The sequence below is a fragment of the Musa acuminata genome, chromosome BXJ3-6 (genome assembly GCF_036884655.1).
Source record: "Musa acuminata AAA Group cultivar baxijiao chromosome BXJ3-6, Cavendish_Baxijiao_AAA, whole genome shotgun sequence".
Classification (NCBI taxonomy): domain Eukaryota; kingdom Viridiplantae; phylum Streptophyta; class Magnoliopsida; order Zingiberales; family Musaceae; genus Musa; species Musa acuminata.
The window spans coordinates 34,329,335-34,345,890 of record NC_088354.1 but is presented as its reverse complement, the minus strand read 5'-3'; the positions used below and the strand labels follow the sequence as shown (position 1 = coordinate 34,345,890).

At 39.3% G+C, this 16,556-nt stretch overlaps 2 protein-coding genes across 3 annotated transcripts; both read right to left on the bottom strand.

Moving 5' to 3' along the window:
* Positions 1-135: 135 nt before the first annotated feature.
* LOC135640690 (NAC domain-containing protein 73-like) lies at positions 136-2,578 on the bottom strand. Of its 2 annotated transcripts, none has more exons than XM_065155380.1 (3): positions 1,680-2,578; positions 1,252-1,486; positions 136-863 (listed from the first exon to the last, which is right to left on the bottom strand). In XM_065155380.1, exons 1-3 carry the CDS (start codon positions 1,764-1,766, stop codon positions 295-297), a joined length of 891 nt encoding a protein of 296 aa, XP_065011452.1. In that variant the 5' UTR covers positions 1,767-2,578; the 3' UTR covers positions 136-294. The 2 variants fall into 2 exon arrangements, with proteins under 2 accessions (XP_065011452.1, XP_065011453.1); XM_065155381.1 differs by having other exon boundaries at positions 1,291-1,486; positions 1,680-2,511.
* Positions 2,579-6,705: 4,127 nt separating this feature from the next.
* Positions 6,706-10,024, bottom strand: LOC135641259 (receptor-like protein kinase HSL1). Its single transcript, XM_065156513.1, has 2 exons — positions 7,388-10,024; positions 6,706-7,315 (listed from the first exon to the last, which is right to left on the bottom strand). The coding sequence occupies exons 1-2, from the start codon at positions 9,981-9,983 to the stop codon at positions 6,954-6,956; spliced, it is 2,958 nt and encodes a 985-aa protein (XP_065012585.1). The 5' UTR covers positions 9,984-10,024; the 3' UTR covers positions 6,706-6,953.
* Positions 10,025-16,556: the final 6,532 nt, after the last annotated feature.

Here is a 16,556-nt window from a genome sequence, read left to right as displayed (position 1 = left end):
TACATCATGACGAAGGCAAAGATGAAGTAACTTTGGTCGTCAAACTCATCATCATTTAATCTACGGCTCACCCATTGCCGTTTTGCTCTTCTTTCGACATGGTTTTACAGCCATTTCAGGGAAAAGCTGAACAACTTTATTGGTAGAAGAAGAAGCTATCTGTTATTTGATCCATACGGTCATCGTTTTCTACGTCGAGGGTTAAATGCGATCACGTAAATTGCAGTGTAGGAGTCCATATATGTTAATTATATACAGGTAATCATTGGGAGATCGATGATACTCTTCAACTGTTCAAGAAAGAAAGGAGGCACCTCCTGTATGCATGGCAAAATTAGGCAGCAGATGAGGGGAGCTGACTCGGTTTTGCCCGCCTTGGTTATACCCGATGAGCGACGGAGCGTAGTAGTCGCCGACGGCACTTCCTTCCCCGAGGACGACGACGGCGGCGGCGGTGGCGGCGCCATCGTCATCGTCGTCATCCACAGCAGCCTTGACATTTCTCCCATACGAGTCCTTCGCTCCCGAGCCGCACTGCCTGGGCTGCGTCTGGTAGAAGACCTTCGACACCACCAGCTCCCCGTCCTTCTCCTCCTCGTCGGAGCCCAGGTGATACTGGTGCATTATCCAGCTGGTCTTCTCGGGCTTCCGCTGCTTGCCGTAGTTGGTGTACAGGACGAGGATCTTCTTGTACCCCTTGAGCTTCCCACCCACCGACACCGGCCTCGTCTTCCCGGTCTTGTGCCACCGCGTCTCGCCTCCGCGTGCGTCGGTGTGCACCTTTCTCCTCTTCCTCGTCCCCGTCGTGTATGCCTTGGAAGGGCGATGGAAGAAGTGCCGAACCAGACCATCCTGTCTCACTCCTGTGCATCGCAAGAAGAAACACACCATTAAAATCACATACGAAACGCAATAAATCCCACCAATTATCTCAAAGGTGAGGAGGAGTTGAAGCCAAGGCAAGGTCTACATAGCTTTCCCAATGGGCCTCACTCTATACAACCTAATTTATTGCTTGTTATTATTGTTAGGTCACAACAAGTAATTAAATAGTGACAAAAGTTCTTCCAATCTTCACGTCATCAGAAAACCAGGTTGGTTTTGCATTAAATCCGATCCGAACATTTTATGCCACTATATATCGGAACTTGTGATTCCAAAAATCATCTCAAATGAGTAAGAGGCAAAGAGAGAGAGAGAGAGAGAGAGAGAGATAGAGAGAGATGAATCGGAACATGTTCATTGGCTCACTCATAAATAAAGAGATGGTGTCAATCGATCGATCATTACTGGGGAGCTTCTCAGGATGCGTGTAGCAAATCCCATCGTCGCCTTCGATGGTGGGGATGAACTCGTCGATGAGAGGGTGAAGCTTGTGAGGGTCCGACCCCGTTTTGCCTTCCAAGTGTTCCAGCAGCTCTTGGTCGGTGGGATCAAACTTCACGCCTGCGGGCAGCCCGGGCAAGTCTTGTATGGAGGAAGACGCCTGGATTCAATCCACATCCGGACGTGTATTAGTCTCCCTCTCAAAAGAGGTTTCATACGGAAAGCGTGAACAGGTTTGGCTTTTGCCTGCCGCAGGCAGCCAAGAAGAAGATGCTACGTCGCAACCTTATCAGCTTCGAGATGAAATGATTTTGTTGTGTGTAGAAACTGCACAAGAAGAGAGAGAGAGAGACCTGCTGCTGCTCATACTGAATGCGATGACCGCAGGAGGGGCACGTCTTGATCATGATGTCGTGTGATTTCTTGGTGATTAGAACCATCGGAGAGCCCGGATTGATGCCGGCCAGCAGCTACCGCACCATGTCATGTGTCATCTTCTTCCTCTTCGTCTTCTCCTCCTTGTCTCTTGTTCGGAGCAGGCAAAAGACTGGGAAGGGAATGACGACCGAAGAAGGCAAACAAGAGGACAGAAAAGGCGAGAAAGGAAAAGAAGAAAGAAGCTTGTCCCTCTTAAAGCTACGGAGCTCTCCTCCTCCCTCCCACAGTTTTCCCCTTGATATCCGGGAAGGAATAGAATTCTCCTCAACTTTGGTTCATCATCTTCCTCCAGGGACAAGTGCAGCAAAACTCCGATGGTCCCTCCCGCTTCCTCAAGACAACAAACCGCGCACAAAGGGAAAAGGAAAAAGACAAAAACAAGGCCATATGTAGAGAAGAGTAGAGAAGAGAGGAGGGAGACCTCCGCAAGTAACACCAGGTTGCTTGACCCTCAAGCTTGCCCTTGCTATATACATCACCGATATAACTCAACCTTGTGACCAAACATACATACCTAATGTTATTACTCGAGCGATTCTATGGAAATCTCTCCATAATCCTTTTGGCAAAGGAGCAACCGGGTTGAGTGGGGATCCAGCAACCTGATTCGTATGAGACGTCTCACCTCCTTGAATGAGATGGTTAGATAGAGAGGAGTAGTAGACGGTGGCCTCCTTTTAGCTCCGAGGTCGCCCTAGAGTGTCTTCCAAGACATACCTATCATTTCTCCATTTCCGACCCTCTCTCTCTCTCTCTCTGCTATGTCATGTGTGTCTCAGTGTGACCTCCATATATGTGTTTTCTCATTGTTTATGTGACGCATGGAATCGGAAAGAATGTGGCATGGTGAATCCCAGAGATGCAGGGGAGGGTTGTAAAAGACACGTGAACGATGGGTAGGTCATGCTGTCTTCGACATGTACGCGACTTGGCTTGCAGAGAAAGGCGTCCGCTTGTGTTTGGTTTGGTAGTCCTCCAAAAATAGGAGACGTAGAAGATGCCGACTCCCCTTGCGAGGGATGACGACCTTCTTGAAGAAAGAGGCACGTAAAATGGATTCTTTTTTCCTTAAGTAATATAGTGCTGTAATTAAATCTGTTTAGGTATTAAGAGGTTCTTTGAGAAATAGATTAAATATAAGAAATGCAATGCTATGTTTGCAAAATGTATTGAGACTACTCCTTTCAATGTTATTATAATCCTAAAAATTAAGGTGATAAGACAAATTTTATTTAAAAAAATAAAAATTAAGTCCTACTAATTATTTATAATAATTTAAAGAAAGATTAGTCTATGACATGGTATCTAGATAGAGCTTCAAATCACATATGTGGCATCAAAAAAATATTTTTGAAAATAGATACAAGTTATTTCAGAAATATTATATTTGGTGATTTATCTCAAAGACCAGTAGGAGGTAAAGGTAATTTTTTTTTTTGGACTCATTAATGACAAAGAATTATGCATTTCAAATGTTTATAATATTTTTTACATGAAAAATAATATTATGAGTTTGGGGCAATTACTTAAAAAAGATTATGATATTGATATGAAAGATGTAACTCTTTCAATTTGTGATAAGAATAAAACATTAGTCTCACATGTGAAAATAATGAAGAATAAAATATTTCATCTATATTTATGCATTTTTAATCAATCAAATTATTTTAAAATTAATATTGAGAAAATTTCAACATTATGACATCTTAGATATGCTCATTTAAATTTTAAGGCTTTAAAATTTCTAGAAAAAATTAATATGGTGACACGAATATAAAAAATTGATCATTCATCAAAGTTATGTGAAGTATATATCTTGGACAAGTAAAAAAGAAAGCCTTTCAAATTAAGAAGAACAAAAAGAGTATGACATTGATTTGATATGGTGCACTTAGATGTTTGTGGCCCTATCAGTCCAAAGGAAGTAGATATTATTTTATCTTCACTGATGTGGTTATAAGATTAAATATTTAAGAATATATAGGAGTGGTGAATACATATCAAATAAAAAGTTCTTTTAGAAATAATATAATTTTAAGTTCAGTAGTTACAAACTCTACAATTCTATCATAAACAAAGTTATAATGTCAAGATATGTTGAGTTTAATGAACAACAGATTTGAAACTAGAAAAGTGATTTGCAGCAAATGAAAGCTATAGCTTCAGAAGAAGATGATATAATACAAGCAAATACCGAAGAGTCTTTGCTTGAATCATCACCTAGATCGGCCAGGTCACAAAATAAAAAAGTTCGCTTATAAGAAGGACAAGAATGATTTATAAGCTATCTAATGTGAACTGAATAGTTGATACTAACAATGATGAGCTTTTTTTTATTTTATCTTTTTGTAAGATATGATCTATTAATCTTTGAAGAAGCTTATAAAGAAGAAAAATGATGACAAACTACGAATGAAGAGATTCGTACTATTAATAAAAATGATACATAGGAGCTTACTATACTTCTAGAAGACCACCAAGTGATCGATATTAAGTGACCTTCAAAATAAAAAGAAATACACAATGAGAGATGAAAAAATACAAAGCACGATTTGTTGCAAAAGGATACAAATAACAATATAAAATCGACTATAAAGAAGTATTCACACTAGTTACTCAAGTTTAAGACATTTATTTTCTTAACAGCTCAAATAAAATATTTTTTATAAATTAATATCAAACCAATATTTCTTAATGAAGTTCTTGAAGAAGAGGTATATATTTGACAACCCCATGATTTTTTTATTTATGAATAAGAAGACAAGGTATATAAGTAAAAAAGAACTCTTTATAGGCTTAAACAAGCCCTATAAGTATGAAATTCTCATATAGATACTCATTTTATTCAAAATAGCTTTTTTAAATATCCACGTGAGCATGCTCTCTATATGAAATTTAACTTTGATAGAGATATCTTATTTATATGCATGTATGTAGATTTAATTTTTACAAGTAATAATATCTCCATGATTAAATATTTTAAATACTCTATGAAAAAGGAGTTTGAGATAACTAACTTGAGCCTAATGACTTATTTTCTTGGTATTGAAGTTATACAAGACAATATAGGATTTTTTATCTTATAAGAAAATTATATAAAGGATATTCTAAAGAAGTTTTGTCTGAAAGATTATCATACTATAAATACACTAGCTAAAAATTCAATCGACCATAAAAGATCGAAGCATATCGACATAAGATTTTATTTTATAAAAGATCATATTAAAAACAAAATAGTAGACCAACTTATGTCAAGACAAGTAAATAAATGACCGATATACTCACAAAGCCTCTTAAATTTAAAATATTTCAATAACTTCGAAAGAAACATGAGATGCTAGATGAAACAAATTTAAGGGGGAAGAATGTTGAAATTAAATTTGTTAAGGTATCATAAAGAGGTTCTTTTTATCAAAAGGAGAAATAGATTAAATACCAAGAAAAGGATAAACCGATTATTGATTCTTGAAAGGGTTTCGTAGAAAAGAGTGATTTATTTTAAATGTAATTAATATAATGTATATATGGGGACTATATAAAGCCGATATGTTGGATCATGAAATATTTAATCCTATTCTACTTTTTACATCCATCGCTTCTCCTTTTTCTTTTTCTTTTTCTTTTTTTCAACATATAAAGGAGGACAGTTGTATGCTTGACGTCCTCAAACAACACCTAATACAGAATTAAAGATTGTTCGTAGTCTCGATGGGAGGCGATACCTGTTTGATCTCGCATTGGTCGTCCGTTCATGTGGTGATTGGCCGAGCAAACGAATCCCATTTTGGGAGTTCTTGACTCCGCTAATCTAATCTAATCGCATCGAGGGGAGCTTTGGCAAATATACTGTTTTGTCTCGTCCCCTTTATGGATCCTTTGAACAGGACTCGTTGCCATCTACAAAAATGTGGGCCGACCTAACTAAGGCCCATTCGTAGAATGGTCAGCCACGACACATTTACCCATCTCACCATACGAATGAAATTTATTCATCCAATTAGGTTATTCTTTTAGAATTCTAATTTAATTTTCAGATAGAATCTTAATTCCTCTGCTGAATAAATTTAATCCCATTCATCTATCATAAATTAAATTAGATGATGCATCATTTGCTCTTTTGTCAGCTTTGGAGTCTAATACAGTGCAAACTCATCGATAACCAAACCTAAAATTAACACATTGAAAGTGGGAGAATACTTGAATGAACTTAATCCATAATGTCTATAGTGTGTTTGAATCCATAACACATATATGCATAATAGAGTGGCTAAGTGGCTAAGTGTTAGTAGCCCAAATTCTCTAGATGGCAGTTCATGTTAGATTATATGACCCTATCTAATTAGCTAAAATATATTAATTCTCATCATGATTATAATCCAATCGAAAGAAAATAAGGATTCTGGATTAGCAACCTTCACCGTGGGCATTTTTTCAAAGAAAGTCTAATTATAATAGAATTTTTCTTAATTACTTATCACCATATTCTCGTGTTACACCGTTACGCAAGAGATCCGAACAAGATCGATATATGTGATATGATATTATAGATCTTATCATCTCTCATCTCCTTACTTAAACAGATATTACAGATCTTATCTCATCTCCATTTTATTCGACAAAGATTTTTTGAATAACATAGAAAGATATGCATCATAAATTTAAATATCTATTATTATTTAATTTTAAAATTTGATATTAATTTTTTTTTCTATAATAGTATATGTTTACTACCCAGCCATAGGGATTTTGGATCGGCAACCTTCTTGCAATTGCCAAAACCATGAGCATTTTTTCAAAGAAAATCTAGTTATAATAGAATTTCTCATAATTACTTATTTTAGACCATATACTCTTTACACAATAGATTGGAACAAGATCTATGTGATATGATATTATAGATCTTATCTTCTCTCATCTCCTTATTTAAACAGAGATTACATATCTTCTCCCATCTCTATTTTATTCGACAAAGATTTTCCGAACAACATAGAAAGATATACATCATAAATATAAATATATATTATTATTTAATTTTAAAATTTGATATTAAAATTTTTTATATAATAGTATATGTTTACCACCTGGGCATAGGGATTCTGGATCAGCAACCTTCTTGCAATTGCCAAAACCATGGGCATTTTTGCCTCCGCAGCCACGTCTAGGAAAAGTCCCCACGACCATAGGCATCTTCATGGCAGCAAGGAGACCTGGTTGCGGTCCTCTGCAGGCTTGAGCTGTTTGTTCTCAGAACCCACCTCGAACAGCATCTTGATGACCGTCCTCATCGACGGGCGACTGATGGGCAAGATGCTGGCGCAGAGGAGGCCAATGTCAAGGACCTTGCACATCTCGTCCTTGTAGCACACGTCGAGCTTGGGGTCGAGGACATGGTCCACTCCCCTCTGCTCCACCGTGCTCTGCACCCATCTCGCCAAGTCCTTTTCTCCCAGCTCGGGATCCACCGGACGTCTCCCCGTGACGAGCTCCAGAATGACCACGCCATAGCTGTATATATCACTCTTCTCATTCACGCGGAGTGTGTATGCGTACTCTGCATCGCATGAAGACCATGATTGAGGAAATGGACTTGTGATCTGTGGCGTGGATGGAAATAGAACCTAACCTGGTGCGATGTATCCACACGAACCAGCGACGATGGACATGGACATTGGATCCTTGCCGACGATGGCCTTTGCAACGCCAAAATCTGCCACTTTGGCCCCGAATTCATCGTCCAACAAGATGTTGTTCGACTTAATATCTCTGTGAACGATCGGAGGAACGCAGTCATGGTGTAGATACGACAGACCCTCGGCAGCGTCCACCGCGATCTTGTACCTCGTCGGCCAGTCCAACAGCCGGCCCTTGCTGCCGTGCAGCAGGTCGCCTAAGCTCCCATGGGGCATGTACTCGTAAACCAGCAGCTTACAGTCCTTGTACGTGCAACAACACCACAACTTGACGATGTTCTTGTGCCTGATCTTCCCCAAAGTGGCAACCTCGGCCTCGAATCCGTCGTCCACGCTTTGGAAGACATCGGTCTTCCCGGGCGTTTCCCGGAGCTTCTTCACTGCCACGACCTCTCCATTGCTGAGCACTGCCTTGTAGACCTTCCCGGAAGCACCGCTACCGATCACGTTGTCCTCGTCCAGGCAGCCCGCGATCTCGTACTCGCTGAAACCCAGTTTGTGGAAAGAAGTGAGCATCCAGTTGGGCTTTTCCGAAGCACGATTCACCTCCTTGGAACTCTGGTTCTTCCAGTAGAACCAGGCCGCTGCAGCAACAAGGGCCGAAGCGGAGAGGATGTAGATTGATCGAAGCAGCCAAGGGAATCCATAGCGAATAGAGTTGCCACCTCTTCTTTGACCGGCACAAGGCGCATTCACGTCGACGCACAGTCCCGGATTGCCCAAGAAGCTGTTTTCATAGATCCGCGTTGCGAACTGGGGAGGCAGAGTACCGGAAAGCTGATTGTTTGAGAGGTTGAAGTCGTTAAGCTTCAAGTTCTGCAACTCAAGGGGGATCGTCCCGGTAAGCTGGTTTCCGGAGAGGTCGAGATAGGTGAGCACCGGGAGGTCGCCCAGTTCAGGGGGTATCGAGCCAGTGAACTCGTTGTTGGCAAGGTTCAACCGGATGAGCTTTTTCCACCATCGAACTCCGCTAACGAGCTCGCCCGAGAGGGAATTGTTATGGAGATCAAGCAGCCCGAGCGATGCAAAGTTCACGAGCCCTTCAGGGAGCGGCCCTGTCAACCGGTTATTGGCAGCAGAGAACTCATACAGATTTGACAGAGCTCCCATTTCTTCTGGGATTCGACCTTCGAATTGATTGTTAGATATCACGAGTTTAGAGAGATTGGTGGCGCCGGAGATTGCCGGGGATATACCACCGGTGAAGGAGTTCCCAGCAAGCTCGAGAAGCCATACATGTGGCAAGCCCCAGAAAGCAGGGGGAACCTCGCCGGAGAGATGGTTGTTCAGCAGTCGGACTCGCGTAAGCGTTGAACACTGGCCTAGGCTCTCCGGCAGAGAACCGGAGAACATGTTGTCAAGCAAAAGAAGCTGATCCAGCATGTCACCACCACAAATCCCAGCCGGAATCTCTCCCGAGAGGAGATTATCCGAAAGATCGACGAACTTAAGTGGAGAATTCTTGCCAAAGTCGGCTGGGAGAGGCCCGTCAAGCTGGTTCGAGAACAGCCGGAGCTCCGCCAGGTTGTCGCAGCGGGTGATGGTGGAAGGGATTGCTCCGGTGAGGTTATTCTCGTAAAGGTGGAAACTTTCGAGGCTGGGAGCAAGAAATACGTCTTCAGGTATCTGCCCGGATAGCTGGTTCATGGAGGCATCAAAGAGCCGGAGCTCGGTGAGGTTCGACAGGCCGCTGGGAACGGGACCGGTGAGATGGTTGGAATAGAGCTCAATCTGGACGACAGAGGAGAGGACGGCGAGGGAATTGGGGATGTCCCCGGAGAGCGAGTTGTAAGACAGGTCGAGGTCGGTGAGATTGGAAAGGCGGCCGAGAGACGGCGGAATGCTACCGATGAGGTTGCAGCTAGCGAGCCAGAGGACGCGAAGCGAGGTGAGGTTGGCCAACGAAGGAGGAAGTGGAGTGGGAGTGAAGAGGTTGTAAGAGAGGTTGAGTTCGTGAAGAGAGGAGAGGTTGGAGAGGAAAGCAGGCACGGGACCGGAGAGAAGATTGCCAACCAAAGAGAGGCTACGGAGAGAGGCGAACTGCCCGAAGGAAGAAGGGATCGGACCAGAGAAGTTGTTGTCGGAGAGGTCGAGATATGAGAGGCGCGGGAGGAGAGAGGGAAGGAAGGCGGGGAGAGGCCCGGTGAAGAAGTTCTGCGAGAGGTCGAGGCGGGTGAGGGAGTAGCAGCCGAGGAAGGAGGAGGAGGAGAGGGAGGAGTTGAGGGAGTTGAGCGAGAGGGAGAGAGAGGATAGGTCGAGGAGGCGGCAGAGCGGGGAAGGGAATGGTCCGACAAGGCCGAGGTCCGACAGGTCGAGGGCGGTGACCGCGGGGAAGAGGGGAGGCGAGGCACAGGTGACGCCGGTCCAGTTACAGGGGGTGGCGTCCGATGGGCTCCAGTCGGAGAGGGAGCTGTCGAGGTCGTCGAGGGAGCTCTTGGCGTCGAGGAGGTGAAGGCCATCTTGGGTGAGGGAGAGGGAACGACAGGGAAGGAAACAGAAGAGGAGGAAGAGAGAGAGGAACGCCGCCATGGCGGTGGTGTTCTCGGTGCCAAGCTTAAATGATTTGTAATGACCCATCAATTATGTTAGATCAGTAAAAACGCACCATGCTTTATGTAACGGGGGATCTACTTCGGACGGTGGAGGAAGAGAATGATAAAAACAAAATATTGAGATGTAGGTAAAAAAATATTTTTAATATAAAAACTAAAATAATATTAAATAAAAGATAAATTTAAAAATATTTATCTATTTCTTTCAAATGGACAATTTTTTTCTTGATGAATCATAGTCTTATTTATAAAATCTAATTATAATTATCTTACCCTATCATGTTACTCATGTTTAAGTTAGGTATAAGAACTATCCCCACGATATTATTTTATATCTCAAATTGACGTGCATGATTATGAATCAAGAGGAAGTGTTGAGAATTGATTCATGGATAATTATCTTATGTAGTTAACATGTTTTATATAGTTTTTACTCATGTTCTACCTAAGTGTTTTGTGATATAAGAAGTTGTTATCATCGGATAGTTTATAAGCCTAATGGTAACTATCTCGTTTTATCATGTCACCCATAATTAAGTTAGGTATAGAAACTACCCATATAATAATTTCTTAAATCATGAGTCACTTAGATAGAACTAATTAGAAAATGACTAGAGCTACCTAAGACATGATAGCTGATTTTCAAAAATCTCCTTTAATTTATAGTTACATATACCGATTTTAGATATGAAATAAACATGTTTTTGAAATGAAAATGATTTGATGGGAATATTTGGAATTTGTTTATATGTGTTATAATACATCATTTTTTCCATGATAATGAATCTCTATATTCTTTATTTTTTCATAAAAGATTAGATTCTTCGTCATTATAATTGTGATTTTGTTATCATAAAATATTTTAATTTTTTTATATTTTTGATGGAGATATCTAAGAAATCATTTAATCCATATTGTTTAACAAGTTGTTGATGTTACAACTACATATTTTACTTGTGATGTTGATAATACAATTGTTGCTCGCTTCTTTAAACTCTGATATATAGCTCACGATCCAAGATTTAAAATATTACCTTAAGTACAGTTTTTATCATTTAAACCTCTTGTTGATATTTCAAAATTCATAACATTTGCTTGATAAAATGAGGATAAAGAGTTGAGATATACAATTATCATTAAGAGTCATAATACCTAGTTTAGATTGAACTTAGACTCTAATACCATAAATATTAATGATGAAGGAATAATAAAATAATAAAAATATAATACAACGATATAATTAAAAGAAAATACTTTTAATAATAAAATAAAATAAATATTAAACAAATGATAAAACTATTTTTTTTCAAATATATGTATCTTTACTAATTTTATTTATAAAATATAATGATAACTATCTCATTCTATCATATTATTTATTATTAAATTAGGTATAAAATTATCTTCTTAGTAATAACTTCTTGAATTACGCGTTACTTAGATGAAACTACTCATAAAATGATTAAAACTATCTTATAATATAACATATTTTTCTACGTATCAATTCTCAACCGACAAGAGGAGCAGTTAACGCAGCCGAGGTGCCACCTTCCATGGTTCCATCATTGGGAGGTCCTTTCGACGCGAGAGTGCGATGGTCGGTGGCGGCTCTTCGTTCACGCCACCAATGATGGCACTCCTCCCGCTGCACCTTTCGCGTGGAAGGGTGACGGAGACGGAGCACAACGCGTTTGCGTTCGCCGCTGTCACCGGCATCACCTTCTCTTCAGGTGCTGCTACGGTAAGCCAACAGCCGTCCCCGTTCCGAATCATGCCGCGCAACTCTGACCGAACTGTACCTCGCACATTCCTCCTCGCTAAATTATCATCACATTTTTCTTTCGATATTTTTAGCACTATGTTTCTACCGGAATGATTCTAAAATACGGGAAATCTCTAATTGATCTAATGAAATACTTTTGCTGTTGGTGTAAACAATTTTGAGAGCCGTGGCCTCGGGGCCGACGTGGCTCGGTTCGGGTCCGGACGTCGGAGATCTCTCCGGGACGTGCCTCGAGCCCGCGGGGTCGGTCCGGTGCGATGGTCCGATCGGGACAGGGTCGTCGTCTCCTCCGGACAGGGGCTCGTCGTCCGCGCGGCCGACGGGGACCCTCGGCTTCGCACCTGCACAAAGGTCAGGTCGGGAGGCTCGACCCGACCCCTCCGACGATCAAGTTAGCGAAAGATGTGGAGGGGGTTTCAGAAGGAGAAGTGTTTGTATGTGTGACCCCCCCTCTTCTCTGATGAACGAGAGGGTACTTATAGGGAAGCTTACTACTGTTTGATGTGCCCGCCTGCAAGAGACAGGTTGATAGCGTCTGACATGGGCGCTGGCGTGGTGTGAAGAACCGTGCCTGAGTAGGCATTAATGCACCTCGATCGGTGTTTCGGTTCGGTTGATCGAGTGCAGTTGCGTCGATCGAGGCGTGAGACGTCGACTGACGTCAATCGAGTCTTGTCGTAATTACTATCCTCATCATTTGCCAAGCAAATGATGAGCAGCACGATCATACTGAGAAAAGAAGCTCCAAGATTTCTTGACCTCATGATGTTGTCCTTTCGAAAATGACATGTTTGGAGATGTGATCAACGACACAATCATAATGGTTTGATGATGCGTAGAACAGACATGTAGAACAAAACCAAAACATAATGGTTCGGAATAGTCTTATGAGATTTCAAGTTATCTTATCGTGCCTCTCACATATATCGTTTTCAAGTCATGCATACATATTGTCAAATTAGATTGACATGACTTGTCACCAACATGATTCGTGGAGCTTCTCCACTTGCTCGCTCATCATATCGATCGAACATGATATCACTAATTCAAGTTTGATGTCAATTCGTTTCAAATTCTAAGTAAAAAAAAAAAGTCTTTAGTGAAATATGATTTATTATTATAAATAATTTATGTATTCACGTGAAATGTGTGTAAGAGGATTTACGTCATGATGAGCATAATATAAATATATTATAATTGATTTTACGTAATAAAGAATTCGGTTTATCTGATTTTTTTTTGAAAAAAAAGAGAGAAAGAAAGAAAAAAAAGATAGAATGATAAAGATGTATTGGTAGATACGCGTCCACGTGGATGGAAGCCCAACGCTTGTCCGCTTGCGGATGAATGGGACCAATGACTTATTGGATGCTCCTTTGTTCTCGTCTTGACGTTGAACGCATGGAATCACTTGAGCCGAAATCTTCCAAGCATCGAATCTCTATCGCCTTCCATGCATCAATTTTGGTGTCGAGTATCGATCAAAGATAGAAAGATGCTGCCGCATTACCCTAAGAATATAATAATGCACCGGCCACGCATGAGGTGTACCTCATATTAAAGTTACAAGAGGTATCAATCTTGTACATACACTTAATCTAGTTAGATAGTAGAGCGTTAATAAAGCCAAAAATATTCAAAATGCTCATCGAAGTTAATTAGATTTAAACTTTTTTGGATTGTAATTAGAAAAGATAAATTAAGATTTATTGTTATAAATAAATCATATATCTCAAGAATTTAATGAGAGAGATATGGGGAAAGACACTTTGATTACTCTTCAAATATTGTTATGTGGATCTTCCACTTAGGTTTTGATTAACTCGCGAGATATATTATTTGTATTTTCACATGGTAAAATTTTGATTTTTCTTTGTATATGTGGGTAGAAAGTATTAAATTATGTAAATTTTACTTCAATTTTAATATATATAATTTATCATTGATTTTTTTTCCGGAGTCTTTTCTTCCTCCCAAAAGTGGAAGAAAAGATTTTGAAACTAAAAAAAAGAAACAAAAAATATATTAAAAATTGGTAAACATTAATGTGGTTGGACACTCGCTACCTACAGAAAAAAATTAATTTTTTTCATCATTTATAAACACTATATCTTAACTTAAATAGAAATTCTTAACAAAGGTATATTATACCTTTCTCAATGTATCATTTCTATTTCTCTCATCATCAAAAAATTTTCTCACATCTTACTCCGTCATCAAAATATCGAGATGCATGACATATTTATAAATTAAATAAATATTAAATCATACAAGATATTTTTCCTACTTAAATTCATAATACGATCTAGTTTTAATCGTACTATGACTATTAAATACTTGTCCTCTCATCCACCAACAATAATAATAATAATAATAATAAATACGGGTGAGATAAATATTAAATACGAGCATTCTTCGTCCTCAGATAATGATACAACTTAAACTTATTGGGTGGTTGGCAACTCTCTTCCAAATGTCTTTTGCTTTTGGAAACAAATGTACGACCGAGGAAGAGGACAAAGTTCTTGTGACCATTAGGTTCTCTCATGGCTGTTACCTAATTTAATTTTGCTATTTGTCCTGGACTTAAAAGTGATAATCCATCATGTAATTTGCTGCATCAAGTCTCTGTCAATCAAATCAAACCAAAAGTCACCTAAATTTTATAGTATTTATATCTAGACAATGCTAATGAATTAATATCTGAATTTTTCAATAGTTGTTTCAAGGCCAATATTAAGGCTAATATATATATATATATATAATTATACTAATATCAATTTTTATTGTTAACTCGATATAGCAAAGACTTTTGTGGTTTTACCAAAAGTCTCGTACCAAAGATATAGCAAAGAATTGCTATTAAATTCGGGAAACCCTCGTACAGCAAAATGGTTTTACCAAAACATGTTTGATTTGATCGAGGGAGAAATTCTTCGTCTCGATCTCACCATAAATAAATATTATAAAACTTTTGTGGAGATGTGTCCAACAACATCAGTTCAAATTATTATTGGTTTATATATCGATATTGTTGGTGAACAAATGTGTCGTGGCTGATGAGTAAGCACGGTTTGGTCCACAGGTTGATGTCGGGAGTCTTTTGCCGATTGAACTGGATGCCAAGATAGGTCGGGCTCTCGCGACGGGGTGTTGATCAACCTTTCTTGATCCGAGTGCCATCTGTGTTGAGCAACGTCTCTCCATCTCCAGGCCGGTTAGCAGCTTGCCTTCATACACTGGATGACAATTCCTAGGTTGAGACGCTCGCAGCTCAGGGTGGTCGCTTTCTTGCAAAAATGATCTTCGTCGGATGATTCCCAACTTTGGTATCTCCGATGAGCAAGTCAATAATTATTTTTTCTTTTCTTTTTTCTATCTCCCTAGCCGGATGCCGGTCGAGGGCTTTTATATTACTGTACAATGGTCGGTCGTACGCGGGTTTGACATGACGACCGATCCTCGAGGGATGAGACGGTATTGTTGTGCGGCCATCGTCCCGGGATGCGCGGAATGGCGCCAAACGATTTCGTCCCGAGCTTCCAGGATGAGACATACCAAACCATGTCTTGGTACGAGTTCTGACTTGGCGCGTGAGGGTACTTCCCCTGCTGACTTGGCTGTAGCACAACGTGACATCGATTGTGACGTGTCTCGGAACTAAAATATATGTTATCAGGTATAAAAAATTTCTAAATTCATTATTAGCTTATATAGACTTTGACATTAAAATATGCATAATATACGAGTCTTCTTTTAAAGTATTTATAACTATCGTTAATTATGAAAGATTAAGTGTGTGTGTATGTTTTTTTTTGTTGCCCAAAAGATAAGTAGCAAAGGGAATTTTAGCAAATAAATATTAAAGCCTTTTACTTTATATGTTATAGTGACGTGATATGGCACGTTATCCTTTTTAACGGATTAACTTGTCGAGTCCATGTTGATTGTGGTTAATTACTGTATTAACTTCCAATATCAACAATTTATAACTACGAGCTTAAAAATATTATTTGGATTAAAAATAAGTCATCCTATCTTACTCTATACAAACTTAAAGAAAAAAAATCTTGTAAACATCATTATAAAGTTTGAAATTCATTATTAGGTTATAGAGTTGAAATTCAAATATACATATATAAATAAACACAAGTCCTCTCGTTATCATATTTATCTTATAACTATTATTGATTACGAAAGATTAGTTTTTTTTTGCCAAAAGGTAAATTATGCTCTCGTCTCTTTTTTCTTTCTTGTTTCTTCGTACTGTGCTTTCTCTCGTTCAAAATTAAGTTTTTATCTATATTCAAAATAAAAATAAAAAAAGTAAAAAAAACTTAAAAATCGAGATGAGTTAAAAGATAATATAATAGACAGAATGCATTTCACAGTACAAATAAAATTCAATCCCTTTTCATTTCTTCATTTCATATTTTTTGACATTTATTCTATTTCTTCACTCTTACTTACGTACGTACCTTCCGGGGTCCATCTATATCTATGTTATGTGCACAGTACAAAGTTCATTTCATATTTCCATGCCCTATGATGGCTACACCACAACACACATCATGTGAAACGTCACACCACAGTATTGAATAGGATTAGGATGGTTGTCCGATGTGCCTCGCCACATTGTTTTACCCGTACGTTCGCAAAGCAATCTTCTTCGATCCTATGATTTAAATTCAATTTATTTTAATTATTTAGCAATGTATCCACCGAATAAACCAATGAGAAATGTACTATTTATTAAGAGAACGATCA

Excerpts from the sequence above, each read along its gene's own strand:
- LOC135640690 (XM_065155380.1), bottom strand. The coding sequence starts at position 1,766 with ATGGTTCTAATCACCAAGAAATCACACGACATCATGATCAAGACGTGC. Across the intron at positions 1,487-1,679 it reads TTCAGTATGAGCAGCAGCAG|GCGTCTTCCTCCATACAAGA; the intron begins GTCTCTCTCTCT and ends GATTGAATCCAG. Across the intron at positions 864-1,251 it reads CACCATCTCTTTATTTATGA|GAGTGAGACAGGATGGTCTG; the intron begins GTGAGCCAATGA and ends TGCGATGCACAG.
- LOC135641259 (XM_065156513.1), bottom strand. The coding sequence starts at position 9,983 with ATGGCGGCGTTCCTCTCTCTCTTCCTCCTCTTCTGTTTCCTTCCCTGT. Across the intron at positions 7,316-7,387 it reads GTGTGGATACATCGCACCAG|AGTACGCATACACACTCCGC; the intron begins GTTAGGTTCTAT and ends CATGCGATGCAG.